General features: G+C 58.2%; 2 protein-coding genes across 9 annotated transcripts in view; one reads left to right on the forward strand and one right to left on the reverse strand.

Moving 5' to 3' along the window:
- Positions 1 to 91: 91 nt before the first annotated feature.
- On the forward strand, positions 92 to 4498 carry G6PC3 (glucose-6-phosphatase catalytic subunit 3). Of its 2 annotated transcripts, XM_045489123.1 has the most exons (6): positions 100 to 478; positions 2367 to 2473; positions 2854 to 2944; positions 3143 to 3261; positions 3452 to 3593; positions 3827 to 4498. In XM_045489123.1, exons 1-6 carry the CDS (start codon positions 261 to 263, stop codon positions 4188 to 4190), a joined length of 1041 nt encoding a protein of 346 aa, XP_045345079.1. In that variant the 5' UTR covers positions 100 to 260; the 3' UTR covers positions 4191 to 4498. The 2 variants fall into 2 exon arrangements, with proteins under 2 accessions (XP_045345080.1, XP_045345079.1); XM_045489124.1 differs by lacking the exon at positions 3143 to 3261 and having other exon boundaries at positions 92 to 478.
- A 379-nt stretch (positions 4499 to 4877) lies between these two features.
- The window catches only part of HDAC5 (histone deacetylase 5), a 38370-nt gene continuing 27947 nt past the window's right edge, over positions 4878 to 15300 (reverse strand). For 3 of the 7 annotated variants that reach the window (XM_045489119.1, XM_045489122.1, XM_045489120.1), the window contains 16 exons: positions 14445 to 14656; positions 13885 to 14178; positions 13006 to 13171; positions 12005 to 12138; positions 11267 to 11387; positions 10746 to 10795; positions 10469 to 10576; positions 10014 to 10069; positions 9778 to 9865; positions 8701 to 8820; positions 8344 to 8441; positions 8042 to 8160; positions 7282 to 7415; positions 6878 to 6962; positions 6591 to 6756; positions 4878 to 6511 (listed from right to left, as the gene is read on the reverse strand). In XM_045489119.1, the coding sequence (XP_045345075.1) occupies positions 6472 to 6511; positions 6591 to 6756; positions 6878 to 6962; positions 7282 to 7415; positions 8042 to 8160; positions 8344 to 8441; positions 8701 to 8820; positions 9778 to 9865; positions 10014 to 10069; positions 10469 to 10576; positions 10746 to 10795; positions 11267 to 11387; positions 12005 to 12138; positions 13006 to 13171; positions 13885 to 14178; positions 14445 to 14656 (1991 nt within the window). In that variant the 3' untranslated portion in view covers positions 4878 to 6471. Of the gene's footprint in view, positions 6512 to 6586; positions 6757 to 6877; positions 6963 to 7281; positions 7416 to 8041; positions 8442 to 8700; positions 8821 to 9777; positions 9866 to 10013; positions 10070 to 10468; positions 10577 to 10745; positions 10796 to 11266; positions 11388 to 12004; positions 12139 to 13005; positions 13172 to 13884; positions 14179 to 14444; positions 14657 to 15300 lie in introns of those variants that run through there. The other 4 variants (XM_045489117.1, XM_045489116.1, XM_045489118.1 and 1 more) reach the window with 2 other exon arrangements.

The following is a 15300-nucleotide window of genomic DNA, read 5'->3' on the forward strand; positions in this document are numbered from 1 at the left end:
CACTAGAGGAAACGGTACCGGCTAGAGGCCGGGCTCGCGCGAGTCAGGGACTACCGGGGGAGGGGGGGGGGGGGACGGGGGAGGGGCGGGGCTTGTGCCGGTCGCTGGCAGGGGGCGGGGCCTAGGGCTCCGAAAAGTGGGCTTTTGGACGGCAGCGGGGAGAGCAGCATCCTCGTCTCCGAGGCATCTCCGACGCGTCTCCGACACTCCTCGTCTTCCACCATAGAGCAAACCCCCGCCCGGCCGGTCCCTCGGTCGCCATGGAGTCCACGCTGGGCGCGGGCATCGCAATGGCCGAGGCGCTGCAGAACCAGCTGCCTTGGCTGGAAAACGTGTGGCTCTGGGTCACCTTTCTGGGCGATCCCAAGAGCCTCTTTCTGTTCTACTTCCCCGCGGCCTACTACGCCTCCCGCCGCGTGGGCATCGCAGTGCTCTGGATCAGCCTCATCACCGAGTGGCTCAACCTCGTCTTCAAGTGGTGAGACACCGAAGCCCTCGGCGTCCTGGTCCCCCACCCCCAAAGGCCCTGAGTCCTGGGCAAGCCCTGATCTCCCTCAGCAGGTGCCTCAAAGGCTCGGACCTCCCCCACCACCCCGCCCCACTGAACCCATGGCCTTAAGATCTCTTCACCCCTACCCCCCGGGTCCCTGACTTTTTCCTTTGAGCATCTTCATGCATTTTGGACTCAGACCTAAGAGTCCCCATCTTACTCATGAGACCAGTGTCAAACAGGCCTGATGGGAGAAATCACCTAAGAGGTGCAATGCAATATTTAAAATGCAAATACCTCATCCCACTGCAGACATACTGACTTAGAAATTTAAGGGAAGGGGTTGGGAATCTGTATTTTAAGAAGCATCTGTGGTGACTTAAGTAGCAAAAGGTCCTGCTTGTCAGCTCACTCTTTCATTCATCTATTCATTCATTTGATATAGTTGTTAAGAAGCATGCTTTGTGCCAGGCTTTACACTAGCAGCTAAGGACAGAGCGCTCAAAATTTAAGGTATGTTTCCCCAGACCATGACCAGCAGCATAGGAAGCACTTTGAAAACTTGCTAGAAATGCAAGATCTCAGGCCCCAGGTCAGAGCTTCTGAATCAGAATCTGCATTTTAACAGGGACCTCAGGTGATTGCAGTGCATAGTAAGACTTGAAAAGCACTGCCTTCCAGGGAACACTTTTCTTCCTTCTCTCCTTCATTCACTGGTAGACTTCACACAGACTTAGAAGCCAGGAATCCCAGGCAAGTGGGTGGGGCCCCCAGGCCTTATCTCTTTGTGCCACCAGGTCTCTCTTGGGTGCAGCGGGGAGCTGTGCCTCCCCTCACCTCAACCTCTGCTGCCTGGGGGAGGGAAGGGAGTTCATAGGAGACACTTTAATGGTCTGGAATGACTTTGCTGAAAAACAAAATAGGAATTACCTTCCCTCCCACTCTTCCCTGCAAAGACTTCATTCCTCCTGAAAATGGAAAAACAGCTGTCTACTCATTTCCTTCTTGCCTAATTGCCCTTTGCTTTGTGTTCTCTCCCCGCTCAGAGTCCGTATAAGCCTCCCCCTCTACTGTTCCCGACAGGACAGACCACTCCCTTGGGTAGACATTCTCAATGCCCCCTCCCCCCCCCCCCCCCCCCCGCCCCCAACAAGTGACAAAGCTCCTATTCATTTCCTAAGTGTGTTTTGAGCACCTGGCGTGCGAACGAAGTGGTGAGGAGAGGCAGGTACCTTTTGTCTCCCTCCCCAGCAGCATCTTTCTGCTCTCCTGCCTTTCCTCTTTCTGGCCACAGCAGCCTCGCCTCTTCAGGATGTGGTTTCCCAGGGTCCAGTGAAGTCACCAGCCAGGGGACTTTGAGCTTTTTGTCCTCTTTATTCTTTCTCAGCCTCCTCTGTCCATTTCCCACTCTCGTTCTCAAACAAGAGAGTCTCACCCAAGGATTTCACGTGTGGGTAATTCAGACTGGAGTTTGGGAACTGGAGAGAGGAAGATTCAGGAGGGTCAGTGGGGAGTCTGGGAGCAACAGAAAGAGTCAAGTCCTGGGCTCTCTAGGAATGGAAAGAGCAGAGCTGGCCCTGCAGTGGGAGGAGTAAGAGCGGGACTAGTGAGCATTTCAGAGCGTGCATGTGCATACGCGCGCACACACACACACACACACACACACGATCTCTTTCCTCCTTATCACTTCTTTAAAAATAGCATGTGTTCTTCTGTTCCAAGGTGAAAACTCATGGCAAGGTAATGCACAGACTTGGACTCCCTTTCCGACTCCACCCTGCAGGCCCTCCAGAGTACTCCCGGGGATCCTTCTGCTTCCGCCTGTTCCCCTGGCTGCGTGCGCGTATAATGTCATCTTCTGTCTGTTCTCTTCTAGGCTTCTGTTTGGAGACAGGCCCTTTTGGTGGGTCCATGAGTCTGGCTACTACAGCCAGGCCCCAGCCCAGGTCCACCAGTTCCCTGCTTCTTGTGAAACTGGTCCAGGTGGGAAGCCCCAAATCTCCCTGTCCCAGTGTGGTTAGGGTTCAGTGAGTGTTTCAGAGTACTTTTCAGCCAGGGTGGCCTAACCAGAGGCCCAGCCTCTCAGTTACTGACCCAGAGAACTAAGAAACCCCAGGAAGACTGATTTGAATTCCAGAGGAGGGCACCCGTGCTAGAGTGCCAGCTGCCCACCTTGTTTAGAGTAGATCCGAGAGACAAAGCAGAAGCCTGAGAGCAGTGGCCTCAGGCAGGGGTGAAGAAGGCTTCAGGGCAGAGAGAGCCATGGACCAATGCAGGGGGTGGGCAACGGGGTTCAGCTATTGCCAGGGGCTCCTGGGTTCCACTTTCATCCTCTCACCTCAATCTTCTGGATCCTCTGGCAGGCAGCCCTTCTGGACATTGCATGATCACAGGAGCAGCGCTCTGGCCCATAATGACGGCCATCTCTTCCCAGGTGGCCACTCGGGCCCACAGGTACACGTTGGCATTGCCTACCAATGAGGACAGGGGTGATGGTGCCCTGGACCCAAAAAACGCAGCAGCAGGGCAGCCTGGGAGCTGGAGTTCTGGGGACCCTGGGGCATTTGGTCAAACCATGAAGTGCTTGGGTGCTGAGGGAAGCCAAGCTGTGTGTGGACACCCCCCTGAACCATTTGCTTTTCTTCTTTGTAGCCGCTGGGTGAGGGTGATACCTAGTCTGGCTTACTGCACCTTCCTACTGGCGGTCGGCCTGTCCCGGGTCTTCCTCTTAGCACATTTCCCCCACCAGGTGCTGGCTGGCCTAATAACTGGTGAGCAACTGGGGCAACATGGTGGGCCTACGGGGTGCCACTGGCAGTGGGAGGACCCGTATAGGATCCTCCCATCGTATAGCTGACCCCAAGGCCCTTTTATACCTGTCTATTCTGCCAAGCTGCCCTTCAGCTCAGGGGGCTCATATCCCCCAAACTCCCGGAAGCTGCTGTCACCTTACTTCCCTAGGTGCTGCGCTGGGCTGGCTGATGGCCCCCCGGGTACCCATGGAGCGGGAGCTAAGCTTCTATGGATTGACCTCACTGGCCCTCTTGCTGGGTGCCAGCCTCATCTATTGGACCCTTTTTACACTGGGCCTGGATCTTTCTTGGTAAGTCCTGCTTTGAAGTTTGGGCAGGCCGGAGCCCGTTTTGCCTCACCCGTCCCCAGCCTGGTGGGTCCCTGGTTTGTTGTAGCCAAAAAGGAACATGTGACCTGTTCACACAGACTCTTCTGGGGTCACAGCACAACATGGGGGTAGACTCCAAAGGGGCTGAGAGCCATTGGCCCTCTAGGTTCCAGAGGGGGGAGGTCTCTCCTGCAAAGACCCCCTCCTCCCCACAGGTCCATCAGTCTGGCCTCCAAGTGGTGTGAGCGGCCTGAGTGGGTGCACTTGGATAGCCGGCCCTTTGCCTCCCTGAGCCGTGACTCAGGGGCTGCCCTGGGCCTGGGCATTGCCCTGCACTCTCCCTGCTATGCCCAGGTACGGCGAGCATACCTGGGACATGGCCAGAAGATAGTCTGTCTTGTGCTGGCCGTGGGGCTGCTGGGCCCCCTGGACTGGCTGGGCTACCCACCTCAGATCAGCCTTTTCTATATCTTCAATTTCCTCAAGTACACCCTCTGGCCATGCCTCGTCCTGGCCCTTGTGCCCTGGGTGGTGCACACGTTCAGTGCCCAGGAAATACCACCCATCCGCTCTTCCTGACTTCAAGTGCCTCCTATTGCCACTTGCCCCGCCCCCCCCCCCAAAGCCAACACTCCGTGATCTGTGACCTCCCTCCCCACTCCAGGAGGCAGCCCCATCCCCTTCCAGCTCCCACAGGCCCTGGTCATCCTCAGTCTCCCACTTCTCCAGCATCTGGTCTTCACCCCAAAGGGCCTTCTTTCTCCCAAAAATGCTGGTCCTTTTGCCTTCCCCTGAGTCCCCGGAGAGCTAAGGCAACATGAAGACCAGTGGGCTCCTGTAACACTGTGAGGGGTTCACAGAGGCCCCAATAAAAGCCCTTGAATACATCTGGATTTCTTTTTTGCCTATGCGCATATTTCTGTTGAACTTGCCTGTGTGTGTGCAAGTGAGACCCTTGCCAGGCCACCTGTTGTACACTCCCCCTCCCCCCACAACGCTTGTTTCCAGAGACCCTCAGCCTGGGCCCAGCATCATCGGCTAGGCCACAAGAGAGGTCCCATGAGATGCTATGGCTACATTCAGTGACACCTTGTCTTTAATCTACAGGACAGAGACTCCACTCCCTCCCACCCCAGCCTCCTGTTTTCCTAAATTGGCCAGTCCAGGGGCTGGAGAAAAGAAGAGCCGTTTTTTTGGCCAGGGTGGGGAATGGGAACCTCTACTCCATTTGGAAGCTCAGAGAAGAGAGACATCGGCCCCAGAAGGCACTGCCAGAAACAAGTTTATTTACATAAGGACACACAGTTTAACAGATTACAAGATACTTAACTGAAATCCATATCCAGGGAGACAAAGCAAGGAGTGGGTTTACATGAGAACCAGACCAGCCATGGGAGAGAGAGAAGGGCCTGGAGCTGGGGCTAGGCATGGAGAGGCCTGGTACACTGGGCCTAGCCCCATCCACATCCCCCAGGAGGATCTAGAATACACTAACAACACACAGGACACAAGCACGCAACGAACCAGTGGTGGTGGGGCTCCTGCCCCTCCCCTGGCTCCCTCAACCCTACTCAGGCCCCCGTTAGGATAATATGTAAACAGATGGGGCGGGGGGGGCCCTCAGGATGGGGCAGAAAAGAAGTGTATGTGGTGTTGACAGGAGGACCGAGGAAGACGCAGCCCCCTAGGAGCCACTTCCCATCTTTGGTTTCCTACAGGCTAGACGGCATTCCCTAGGCCTTGCGGGCCCCCAGCCCCTCCTGGTCTTAGCTCCCTTGGGCTAGTGGCCAGGAGAGGCAGCCCAGGAGGAAGGGAAGCTACAGGTGAGGGCAGACTCCTGGGTTCTGGCCCTGCCCCCTTCTAGAAACCCCACTCTCACCATCCCCAGGCTTCAACGTAAAAGGCCCCAGAAGGGAGGTGGGCCAGTGACCACTGGATAGCTGGGGAAATCTGGTCCTGAACAGCAAGGGGGCTCTCACCAGCCTGGAGGCTCCACCACCCCCGGCCCTTGCAGGGACCACCTCCCCGTCCCCAGGCTGTGCCAGCAGAGGGGCAGGGAAGCCCACAGAGTAAGGCTGAGAGCAAGCCTGGTTCTAAGACTCCTCCTGGTCCCTCCGAACCCAGGAGTCCAGCCCCATCCCTCCCCACACACTTTGACCCTCTCCAACCCCTGGGAAGGGCAAAGAGGTCCTGAGGAGTATGAGGCCAGACAGCCCTGCCCACAGACCACAGGCCCACATCCTAGAGCACAAATCTTCCCCTGGTGCTGAGGTCAGGAGAAAGGAGGAGGAGAAGGGGTCTATGTAGAGATGGTGAGGACAACAAAGAGGGAAAAGGGTAGGGAATCGCGGGGTGGGAGCCCACCTCCCCTCCACTCTGTATCTTAGACTATAGAGCAACCTTCCGGATCTTCCCCTGAGGTTGGAGAGGGGAGGAGGGTGAAATTAAGGCATTTCCCCCAGTTAGCTGAAGCCAAGGCACCAAACTTACTGTTCCCTCCTCACTTAGCGAGACTCCAAAACTAGAAGGTACAATCTGGGCCCCACACCCACTTTAAGCCGGCCCGGTCTCCAAGGTGGAAAAGGACAGAATGCAGAGAAGCGGGTACGGGACACAGCATGGAGGTGAGGCTGGAAAGGGTACCCCCGTACCTTTCAGGGGGAGCAAACTTCTAGAGTGGAGACGTGGGTCTTGCTGGGGGGAGTTGGGCAGGAGGCCTGAGGCGGCTTAGAGGAGCAGGGGAGGGGCGAGGCTGAGAGACCCACACAGCACACGTTGTTGAATGTGTGACTTTTTGTTTTTAATAGAAAAAATAAACAAAATCACAATGATGAAGCCCAGAGGGACGGGGGCCAGGGTGTCACAGGGCAGGCTCCTGTTCCATGGGCTCCTCTGCCGGCCTGTGGGAACAAGCACAGGGAGGGGCATTGAGGTGGGGGCACCGGCTTGGGTGAGGGCAGAGGTCAGGAGGAACCTTACCTGGGGCTGTGCTCCCGGGCTGCAGCAGCCTGGGCCTGCTCGGCCCCCACCGACAGCAAGGCCATGGCACTCACAGTCTCAGCCTCCTCCGTCTCCCCTGCCTGGGCCTCCCGCAGGGAACGGCCTAGACCAGCAGCGAACCTCTGTACGCAGCTCCAGTGTTTGCCTGTGGACGAGGGGTAGACGGGGATCAGGGAGGACAGAAAGCATACTATATCCCCAGCCCTGGCAGGCCCACAAGCTTTGGCAAGCCGAGGTCTGAGCCTCTTTGCCTTGTCCCCACGCACTCTGGATCTCGATGACTTTCTCTAGCGTGGCCACTGCGTTGATGTTGGGCTTTTGTTGCAAGACTGCCTCGTCCAAGGGCTGCAGCTGGCAAGGGAAAGAAGAGGTGTACGGCTTATGGTGGGGAGTGGGTGGCGGTGCCTGGCCCTCTGAGCACCCCATTCAGCCCCAACCATCTCCCGTGACAAGGGTAAACAGCAGAAAGGAACCCTGAGGAACCCAGGAGGAACCCTGAGTCAGAAAGCCTTCCCTAGCCACCGGGTGTCTTTGGAACCCAGGAAAACCTTCCCAAGGGCGCTCAGTGCTGCTTAATCAGGAAAGGGGCCCTCCCTTACTGGCCTCTCCCTGGGCCCTCACCCCCTGGCTTACTAGTCCACTTCCCCCAGTGCCTCCCTGCATCCCTTACCTCCACGCTGAGCAGGGCTGAGACACAGGCCTCAGAGGCATCACAGATGGCGGTCAAGTCGTGGCCTCCCTCCAGGGCCAGCACCACCCGGCCCCCTGCCAGCGTCATCAGCTGCCTGGTTAAGTGGCCAAAACCTTTAGGGATGGGCGAAGTGAAGAAACCAAAATGGTTTGGAAAAAAAAAAAATTCAAGAGAAGATAAGAAAGGAGAGAAAAAGCAACGTGAGAGGCGGAACAAACAGTACAAAATAAAATAGTAGATTTAAACCCAGATATATATCCGCGATAAAATTCAATGTCAACGGCCTAAATGCTCCGTTAAAGGCAAAAGAGAACAGGGGAGCCTGACTGGCTCAGTCGGTGGAGCATGCGGCTCTTGATCTCAGGGTCGTGAGTTTGAGACCCACATTGGGTGTAGAGATTGCTTAAATAAATAAACTTTTTAAAAATCTTAATAAATAAATAAAGACAAAACAGAACGAGTGGGCTAAAAGAAATTCCAATTCTGTCATAAGGAGCACCACCGAAACATAGGGATCAACAAGTCCCACCCCTGTGACTCTGGGAGGAGATCTACCCTCTGTTACCCCACGCCCACATGCCTGCCCTCTGCCCCAAGGCCAAGGCTGGCAGAGGGAATGGGAAGCCCCTGCCAAGATGATTCCACGTCTTGGACCTGCCCCTCCGCTTTCCTCCTCCCAACCTCCGCAACGCCAGTCTATTCCTGCTCCACGCCCTCCCTCAATCCCCCAGCAGCTCACATCTGGCGGTGACAGAGTAGCCACCCAGTGGAGACAGGTGTCCCTCAACAGCATCAAACCCGGCAGAGACCAGGACCACGTCAGGTGAGAACTCGTGGGCAATGGGCATCACCACTGTCCTGCAAAGGGAGGGCCCAAGCTGACCCTGGCAGGTGGCTAGGCCAGGCCTCCCCTCACTCTGTGTCCCCCCCCCCCCCCCCGAGACAAGACCCCTCACCCACACCAACCTGAGTGCCTTCTGCCCCTCCCATGGCAGGGCCCAGGGGGCTCCCACCCTGCCCTTGGCCCTTCTCAGTGCCCACCTGAAGGCCGTTAGGTACTCCACATCTCCGATGGGGGGATCCACACCTCCCGTCCATGCCACGTTCACATTGTACCCCACACCTGGCCCTCCGCCAACCTGGCAGCGTGGTGGGGAGGGGTTATTCTCACTGCCTGGGGATCCCAAACATCGGCCCCGCCCTCAGCCCTGATTCCAGCCCTTACTCCACACTCACTGCTGCTCTTGGTGGAGGGACAGTTGGCCTGCGTGGTCCTCCCGCTAGAAGCCCGGACTCCCTGGATATCAGCACCACCACAGGCCTCCCTGGCTCCCTGCTAGGTCCCATTCTGCTACCTCCCCAAGGGGCCCCATATTTGATTGAACCCAGGAATTGTACCTCTTCAGGAGCCCCAGAGCCTGGAAAGAAGTTCCCGTTGTCATAGCGATGCAGGGAGATGTAGAGCACAGACGGGTCATTGTAAAACGCTTGTTGGGTGCCATTGCCGTGGTGAATGTCCTAGACGGCAGAGGTGGGAGCGTCAGAAAGAAGGCCCAGTCTCAGGCCCGATGGTCAAAATTCCACTTGCTCCCCCCCTCCACCCTATGGTGAACTCTGGGGGTGCAAGGCAGCGTGTTCTGTCCGCCACAGTATCGCCCCACACTTCTCTACCCAGGGTCTGTGGGCCAGAACACGGCACGGTACAGAAGAGATACAAAGCCGTGGGACGAATACGGCGGGTCGCCCTGCACCATTGTCCTCAACAGCGTGGAGGGAAACCTTAAGGCTAGTAAGGAACCGAAAGCAGATACACTCCGAAGGACCCAACTTACGTTGAGTTTTTAAGCCAAAGTTGGGCTTCAAAGAGTCCTCATCTTTGATGAGCACTGCTCCTGGCTACTTCCCAGTTATGAGGAGTGGCGGGTGCCTTTCCCTCTGCCGTGAGAGGCGGGGTTTGAGAAGTGGCGCCCAGGAGCAAGAGCAGAAGTGCTGGGGCCAAAAGGTCTCATCCGAAGCACAGTGCCAACATCCCAAACTCTGTGACTTTGGTCGGCTATTTCACCCAACAGCTCAGTGTCTCTCCATTTATAGAAATGCACATCCTAACTCCTACCACTGGATACGAACCACGAGCGGTACCGTGTGTCCCGGCACACAGCCAACCCCAGTCAAGAGTACCTCTAGCAACGGTGGCAACAGTCTACACTGTTCACGGTAGAAAATCTTGGTGGCTTGAGGCTACAAGGTCGGGGCCAAGGTGGACTGGGGCTCAGGCCACTTTTGAGTCTCTCTTAGCAAGGAGGGAGGCCCATGGGAATGGGAGGGCTGGGCTGATGCTCCAGCAGGAAGATACAAGGTAAGTCATCAGGCCCAGCAGCAGTGTGGGCACCTAAGGAATAGGTGGCAGTGTTGGGGGGGGGGGGAGGGGGGTGCCTTCCTGAAGGCTGACCCTGGTCCCACCAGCCCCCTGCCTACCCAGTCCACGATGAGAACCTTGCCCACGTTCAGCTTCTGCTGTAGGAGTTTGGCTGTGATGGCTACAGAGTTGAAGAAGCAGAATCCCCTGGTGGGTGGGGGGAGAAAAGGATGGGGGGGGTCAGCTTTAGCAGACTGTTTGCTGCATGAGCAAAAGATACACATCAGCTCAGCTGAGAGGGAGAGGGGAAGGGAGGAGGGCAGCGGGTCTAGGGCAGGGCGGGTGTGGCACTCACATGGCTGTGGATTCCTCTGCGTGGTGTCCTGGGGGCCGGATGATGGCAAATCCATTCTGAAGAGGTGCAGACAGGAGGACGGGGACGACAGATAGACAGGCAAGGTGGCCACAGAAGGGGTGGACGCAGAGGAGAGAAACACAAACCAGGCAGGGAAGAGAACACAGGTCAAAAACATGTATCCCACACACTAAGAACACAGCCGCAGGCCACGTGGGCAAGTAGACACCACCTCTGATCTCAAGAGACCCACGAGAGCATCAGATATTAGTGCCTCTTTGCCAGTCCCTCTTTACCACTCACCCCCCTGGGAGCCATCACCTCCCCCCCCACTCTGGCACCTGAGAGTTAAGGTTGCCTGCTTGCTCAGGGGAAAGCCAAGGCTGCCCCCGTCCTCTACCCCTGAGGATGCAGGACCAGGCCACGTGATGCCGAGGCCCCAGGCACACACTCACCTTGAGCTCTCCTGCTGCCACCTTGAAAGCCAGCTCTACCAGGCAGCCCACTGCCATGCGCACAGCACTGGAGGAGTGCATCTCGTTCCACACAGTGTCACTGTCCACCTGCGGGGGCAGGAGAGCAGGCTTCAGCGTGCCCCCTGCAGGGGGAGGGCAAGAATGGGGGTGGGCACCTGGACAGTGGGCCAGCGGCCATGGTGGGCGGGAAAGGGGGGTGGGGGGCAAGAGCTGGGAGTGCCGCCCATCCATCCCTACTGGCAGGTGCCCTACTCACCCCAATGCCCCCACAAGGCAGCACGGCATACATCTTCTGGCTGATGGGGCCTGCAAGGAAGAGGGACAAAGCTACTCTGGAAGTTGCCTCAAGTGCCAAGGCTACAGGCTGGGGCCTCCAGAGGGCAGTGAGCTCCAGCACCAAAAAAAGAAGGCCAGACCCAAGCACAGGACAGGCCTCTGCACCCCACGCCAGTTGGGAGAGGTCTGTCCCCTGTCCTCGGGCGGGAACACCTTACCTCTGGGGCAGACGGCAGGGAAAAAGGGGCATGGATCGATTAGGGAGACGAGCAGAGCCCTCCCCCATCACTAAGCCTGACCTGCCACCCTCCACCCTCCTGCAATGCACCCCACCCACACGGTGGTCTGTGTGAATGGCGCCCCCTGGAGGTGTGCAATGTGGCGGCTGTGCCACCTCGGCCAAGGGTATGATCTGTGCCCACTGGGACCCACTTGTCTACGCTGACAGCTCCCTATCCCCCAGGGCAGCGCACACAGCCTGCCCCATGCCTGCTGGCTCACCAAGCAGCTTCTTGCTGTCAAGCTTCTGTCGGTTGAGGGGGCTGGTCCCATAGAGCAGCGTGTGGTATTCGGAGTGCACCGTCTGGATCTCGTCCAGTGTGGCTTTGCGACCCCGGATCCGCTGTACGGGGAGCGCAGAAGAGGCCAATGAGGGGATGCACTGGAGGCCCAGCTCTCCCTGATGCCCAGACCCTCTCTCTGTCCTACCGCCCGGGACGCATGAAGCTGCTTTCTGGCCTTAAGAGATCCAGAGGATTTTGAGAGAGTACAGTAAGACCTTGCTTTGGGAACATACTTTGTTCCGGAAACATGCTTATAATCCAAAGCACTTGTGTATCAAAGCGTATTTCAAGAACCATTGGCTCAGTGGTGATCGTGTGATGTTCGGCGTCCCGTACCACTCGTATTGCAAGACATCGCTTGTTTATCAAGTTCAAATTGATTAGAGGCGTCTTGTGGAACACTCACAGAACAAGTTCCTCACAATCCCAGGTTTTACTGTATGCCCTGGCCCCCCACGTACCGCAGTACGGGACCGCCCCCGCTCGGCAAAATGCGCTATGAGGGATGGAACCGAGAGGTCGCTGAAGGGACTGACCCTGAGGTCAGGGGTTGAAAGAAAAATGAGGAAGACACAGAGAGAGGCCTCATGGACACAGAGACACAAAGGCCTTGGCTGGGTTTGGGCGGCAGGGGTGGGGGGGGGCAGGGAGCTGGAAGAAGGAGAGGCTCCCTCACCTCACACTTGCTAAGCAGGCCTGTCTCCTGCAGCCGAGACCAGATGCTCTGGATCCGGCCAGCATGCTCAGGGTGCACGTGTGTGTTCCCGCACATGCACTGATGCTTCAGCATGAACGTGTCGTAGACCACACCTGGACCGGAGACATACCCGTCAGCCAGCACCGCTCTGGGCCACAGCAGCCTAGCCACTGCCATCCCCGGCAGAGCTCACCAAGCTCTCCCCAGTCAGCCCTGGCCCCAGTACCTCCCCACGGCCACCCCGGCCCCACCCCAGCCGCCTTCCCACACACCAGCCCCTCTCCTCTCCTCCCGAGGTTCCTTTCTCCCATTACCGCCCGTCAAAAGCACCCCCCTGCTCCTCAAGCCTCAACCAGCCTGCCCCTAAATGTTAATGTATTTATTTGGAGAGAAGAGACACAGAGGGAGAGAATCCCAAGCAGGCTCTGCGCGGTCAGCGCACAGTCTGATGCGGGGCTGGATCTCAGGTGAGATCATAGACCTGAGCTGAAATCAAGAGTCAGACGCTTACCTGACTGAGCCACCCAGGCGCCCCCCCCCCCCCCCCCCCACCGCCCCGCCACTGGTTTTGATTTCTGCACATCATGCTCTCAACACTCTACTCCCTTCAGGGCACATCCACCTTTCCCCCCTCTGTCACAGCCCGTGTGCCGTTCCCCCAGCCCCCCACACCCCACTGGTGAGGCAGGACCATCCCCAGGCAACTGTGCCCCCTCAGAGCCCAGCATAGGGCAGCTTCATGTGGGAAAGCTTTCTGGAATGGACTGAGGCCTCACTTTTGACCCCACAGGGAGGAGGACAGGAAGCTAGAAGGGCAGGGACCAACTGAGACAGTGAGCTCTCTTCACCCAAGGCCCCAAGGGCTTATGCGGCCATGGTGCAAAAAACAGGTGGTCCCTCAGCGGGTCGCACGAGGCTAGACACGATGCACAGGCACCCTGGCACACGGTGGAAGGACAGCTGGAGGGGGTGGGGCTCACCTGTGGTGAAGAGGTGCTTGGTGGGCTGGTCTGGGGGGCTCTTCATGCCCCCAGGGGCAGCAGGTGAGGACTGGGTGCGGCCCAGGGCCTGGTGGGGCACAGTGGCCAGGCTGAGGGGTGCCTGATACACCTGAAGGGGCTGCAGCTGCTGGGCATCTGAGAACACCTGGGCAGGAGGAGAGTGGGAGGGAGCGTGAGACACAAGCGAGGGCAAATGTCCCGGGCCCCCCAAAGGGGCCCCTGTTCCAGTCCTCCTCTTCCAAACCTCCCCCTTCCCCCATCTCCTCCCACCAGGGACAGGAGGCACTCCAGCCTTCACCATCTCCACCTCCCAGGAGATAGGGGGGTGGGGGGAAGGGATGAGTCACGCCAGAGTAGCATTGAGGTAAGAGGCTGGGAGGGACGGGGGCGTGGGAGGGGGCAGGATGAGTCAGGCCCGGAGGGCTCGGCTGTGTCCGCAATGAATGGAGTGCGTTCTAGGTGCAGGGGGACTGTAGTAACAGCGGGGGTGTGTGTGTACACACGCGCATGCTCACAGAGACCAATGCGCAACCGGCCCTACGCAAGCAGAAACGCAGATACACAGGCCATGTGCGCGCGCGCGCGCGCACACACACACACACACACACACACACACACAAGCAGCCTGTGGCAAGGGCAGACACAGACACAGGGAGGGGCTGGCAGACTGGGGCACAGATGGCTCTGAGACCAACATAAGCAGCGCCCCCTTCCATAGCCCCTTGTCTCTTTCCCACTCTGCTTTGGCTCTCTTCAGAAAGCCTGGGAAGCACAGACCAGGGAGAGGGAAAGGCAAAGATGGGAAGGGGCTGCAGGGGACAGAGGGGTGGCGATCAAGGGCCTGGGTGGAGGGAGCACCTTCTTGTAACCAGCACTGGACTCCTCCGAGTCGGGCCCCTCCTCGGTGCCGCTCTCGCCCTCCTCGTCCTTGACCTGGATGCAGTCCTCCTCCTCCTCTTCCTCCTCCTCCTCCTCCTCCTCTTCCTCCTCCTCCAGGTCTTCCTGCGTACTCTCACTCTCCGTGGAGCCTTCCCGGGGGATGGACAGGGCCCCCTCCCCAAGCAAGGCCTCCTGCTGCTCCGTCAGCTCCTCCTCTGTCTCCTCGGGGTGGGTGGTGGGCTGCCGTGGCAGCTCCCCAGTCTTGGTGAGGATCTGGGAGCAGAGCAAAGGGACACGCCGGCTGGGAGGGGGAGCAACCGGGCGGCCCGTGGCCCAGGAGGGTCCGTCCTCCCCTTGCCTCTCCCTGGTAGCCGCCCTGCCCGTACAGAGCTTCCGCGTGAGGCAAGGTGGCAACTCGGGAGCAGATACGGCGTGGGGAGTGGCCCCGGGCGTCAGCCCCGGCTCCCTGCCTGCCAGCCCGGTGCCGTCCGGTGTCCTGCCCCCAGCACAGCCCTGGCCATTCGCCTCCCCCAGCTCACCTTGCCCAGCTGCAGCTGCTGTTGCTTCTGTTTCTCCAGGAACTGCTGGTGCTGCTGCTGCATGACCAGCTGCTGCAGGGCCTGGGGGCTCTGGGGTAGCGGGGAGGACTGAGTGCGGCTCAAGGGCCGGTGCCGCGGGAGCTTGCCCACTGTCCGCATGCTGGTGGCCACACGTTCACCTGTCACCAGCGGGGACTGCCCGTGGAGTGGCACTGTGCAGTGGGGAAAGGCGAGTAACCATCACTGTCGGGGCTCCGGGCTGCCCCCCTCTACCCCGAGGCTCTCCCCCTCCTGGAACACCACCATCGACATAATCAGGAGAAACCTTGGAGGGGCCTGGGGCACCCTGCCCCAAACCTGAGCCCCCTTCTTCCTCCTCCCCACAATGCAACAGTTTTGTAGCTCAGAGCCACTGCCTCCCGCAAGCCATCCAGGATTCACCACTCTTTCTCTTTGATTCCCTTATGACTGCATATACGGTCTTAGGCCCTCAGTATGGCTGAACAAGGACTAGCTTTCCCCAACGGCAATGAGACCCCCCCTGATCATAGACAAGGATCCCATCAGGTGGGGAAGTCTGGGGGCCAGAATCACTTGTCTTTTAAGCAGAACCTCTTCTGATGCCACCGGCTGCTTATGGTCTGACTGCCCAAAGCTGTGCCATCCAATCCCACAGCTGCAGCCACATGCGACTCCTGAGCACTTAAAATGTGGCCTGAGTTGAGATGGGCTCTAAACATGAAATACACAACTGGATTTCCAAGACAGTATGAAGCACAAAGTAAATGGTCTCATCGGTAACCCTTTATATTGATCATATGTTGAAATGGTAATATTCCAGACCTAGCGAATTAAA

Source organism: Leopardus geoffroyi, chromosome E1 (genome assembly GCF_018350155.1).
Source record: "Leopardus geoffroyi isolate Oge1 chromosome E1, O.geoffroyi_Oge1_pat1.0, whole genome shotgun sequence".
NCBI lineage: Eukaryota > Metazoa > Chordata > Mammalia > Carnivora > Felidae > Leopardus > Leopardus geoffroyi.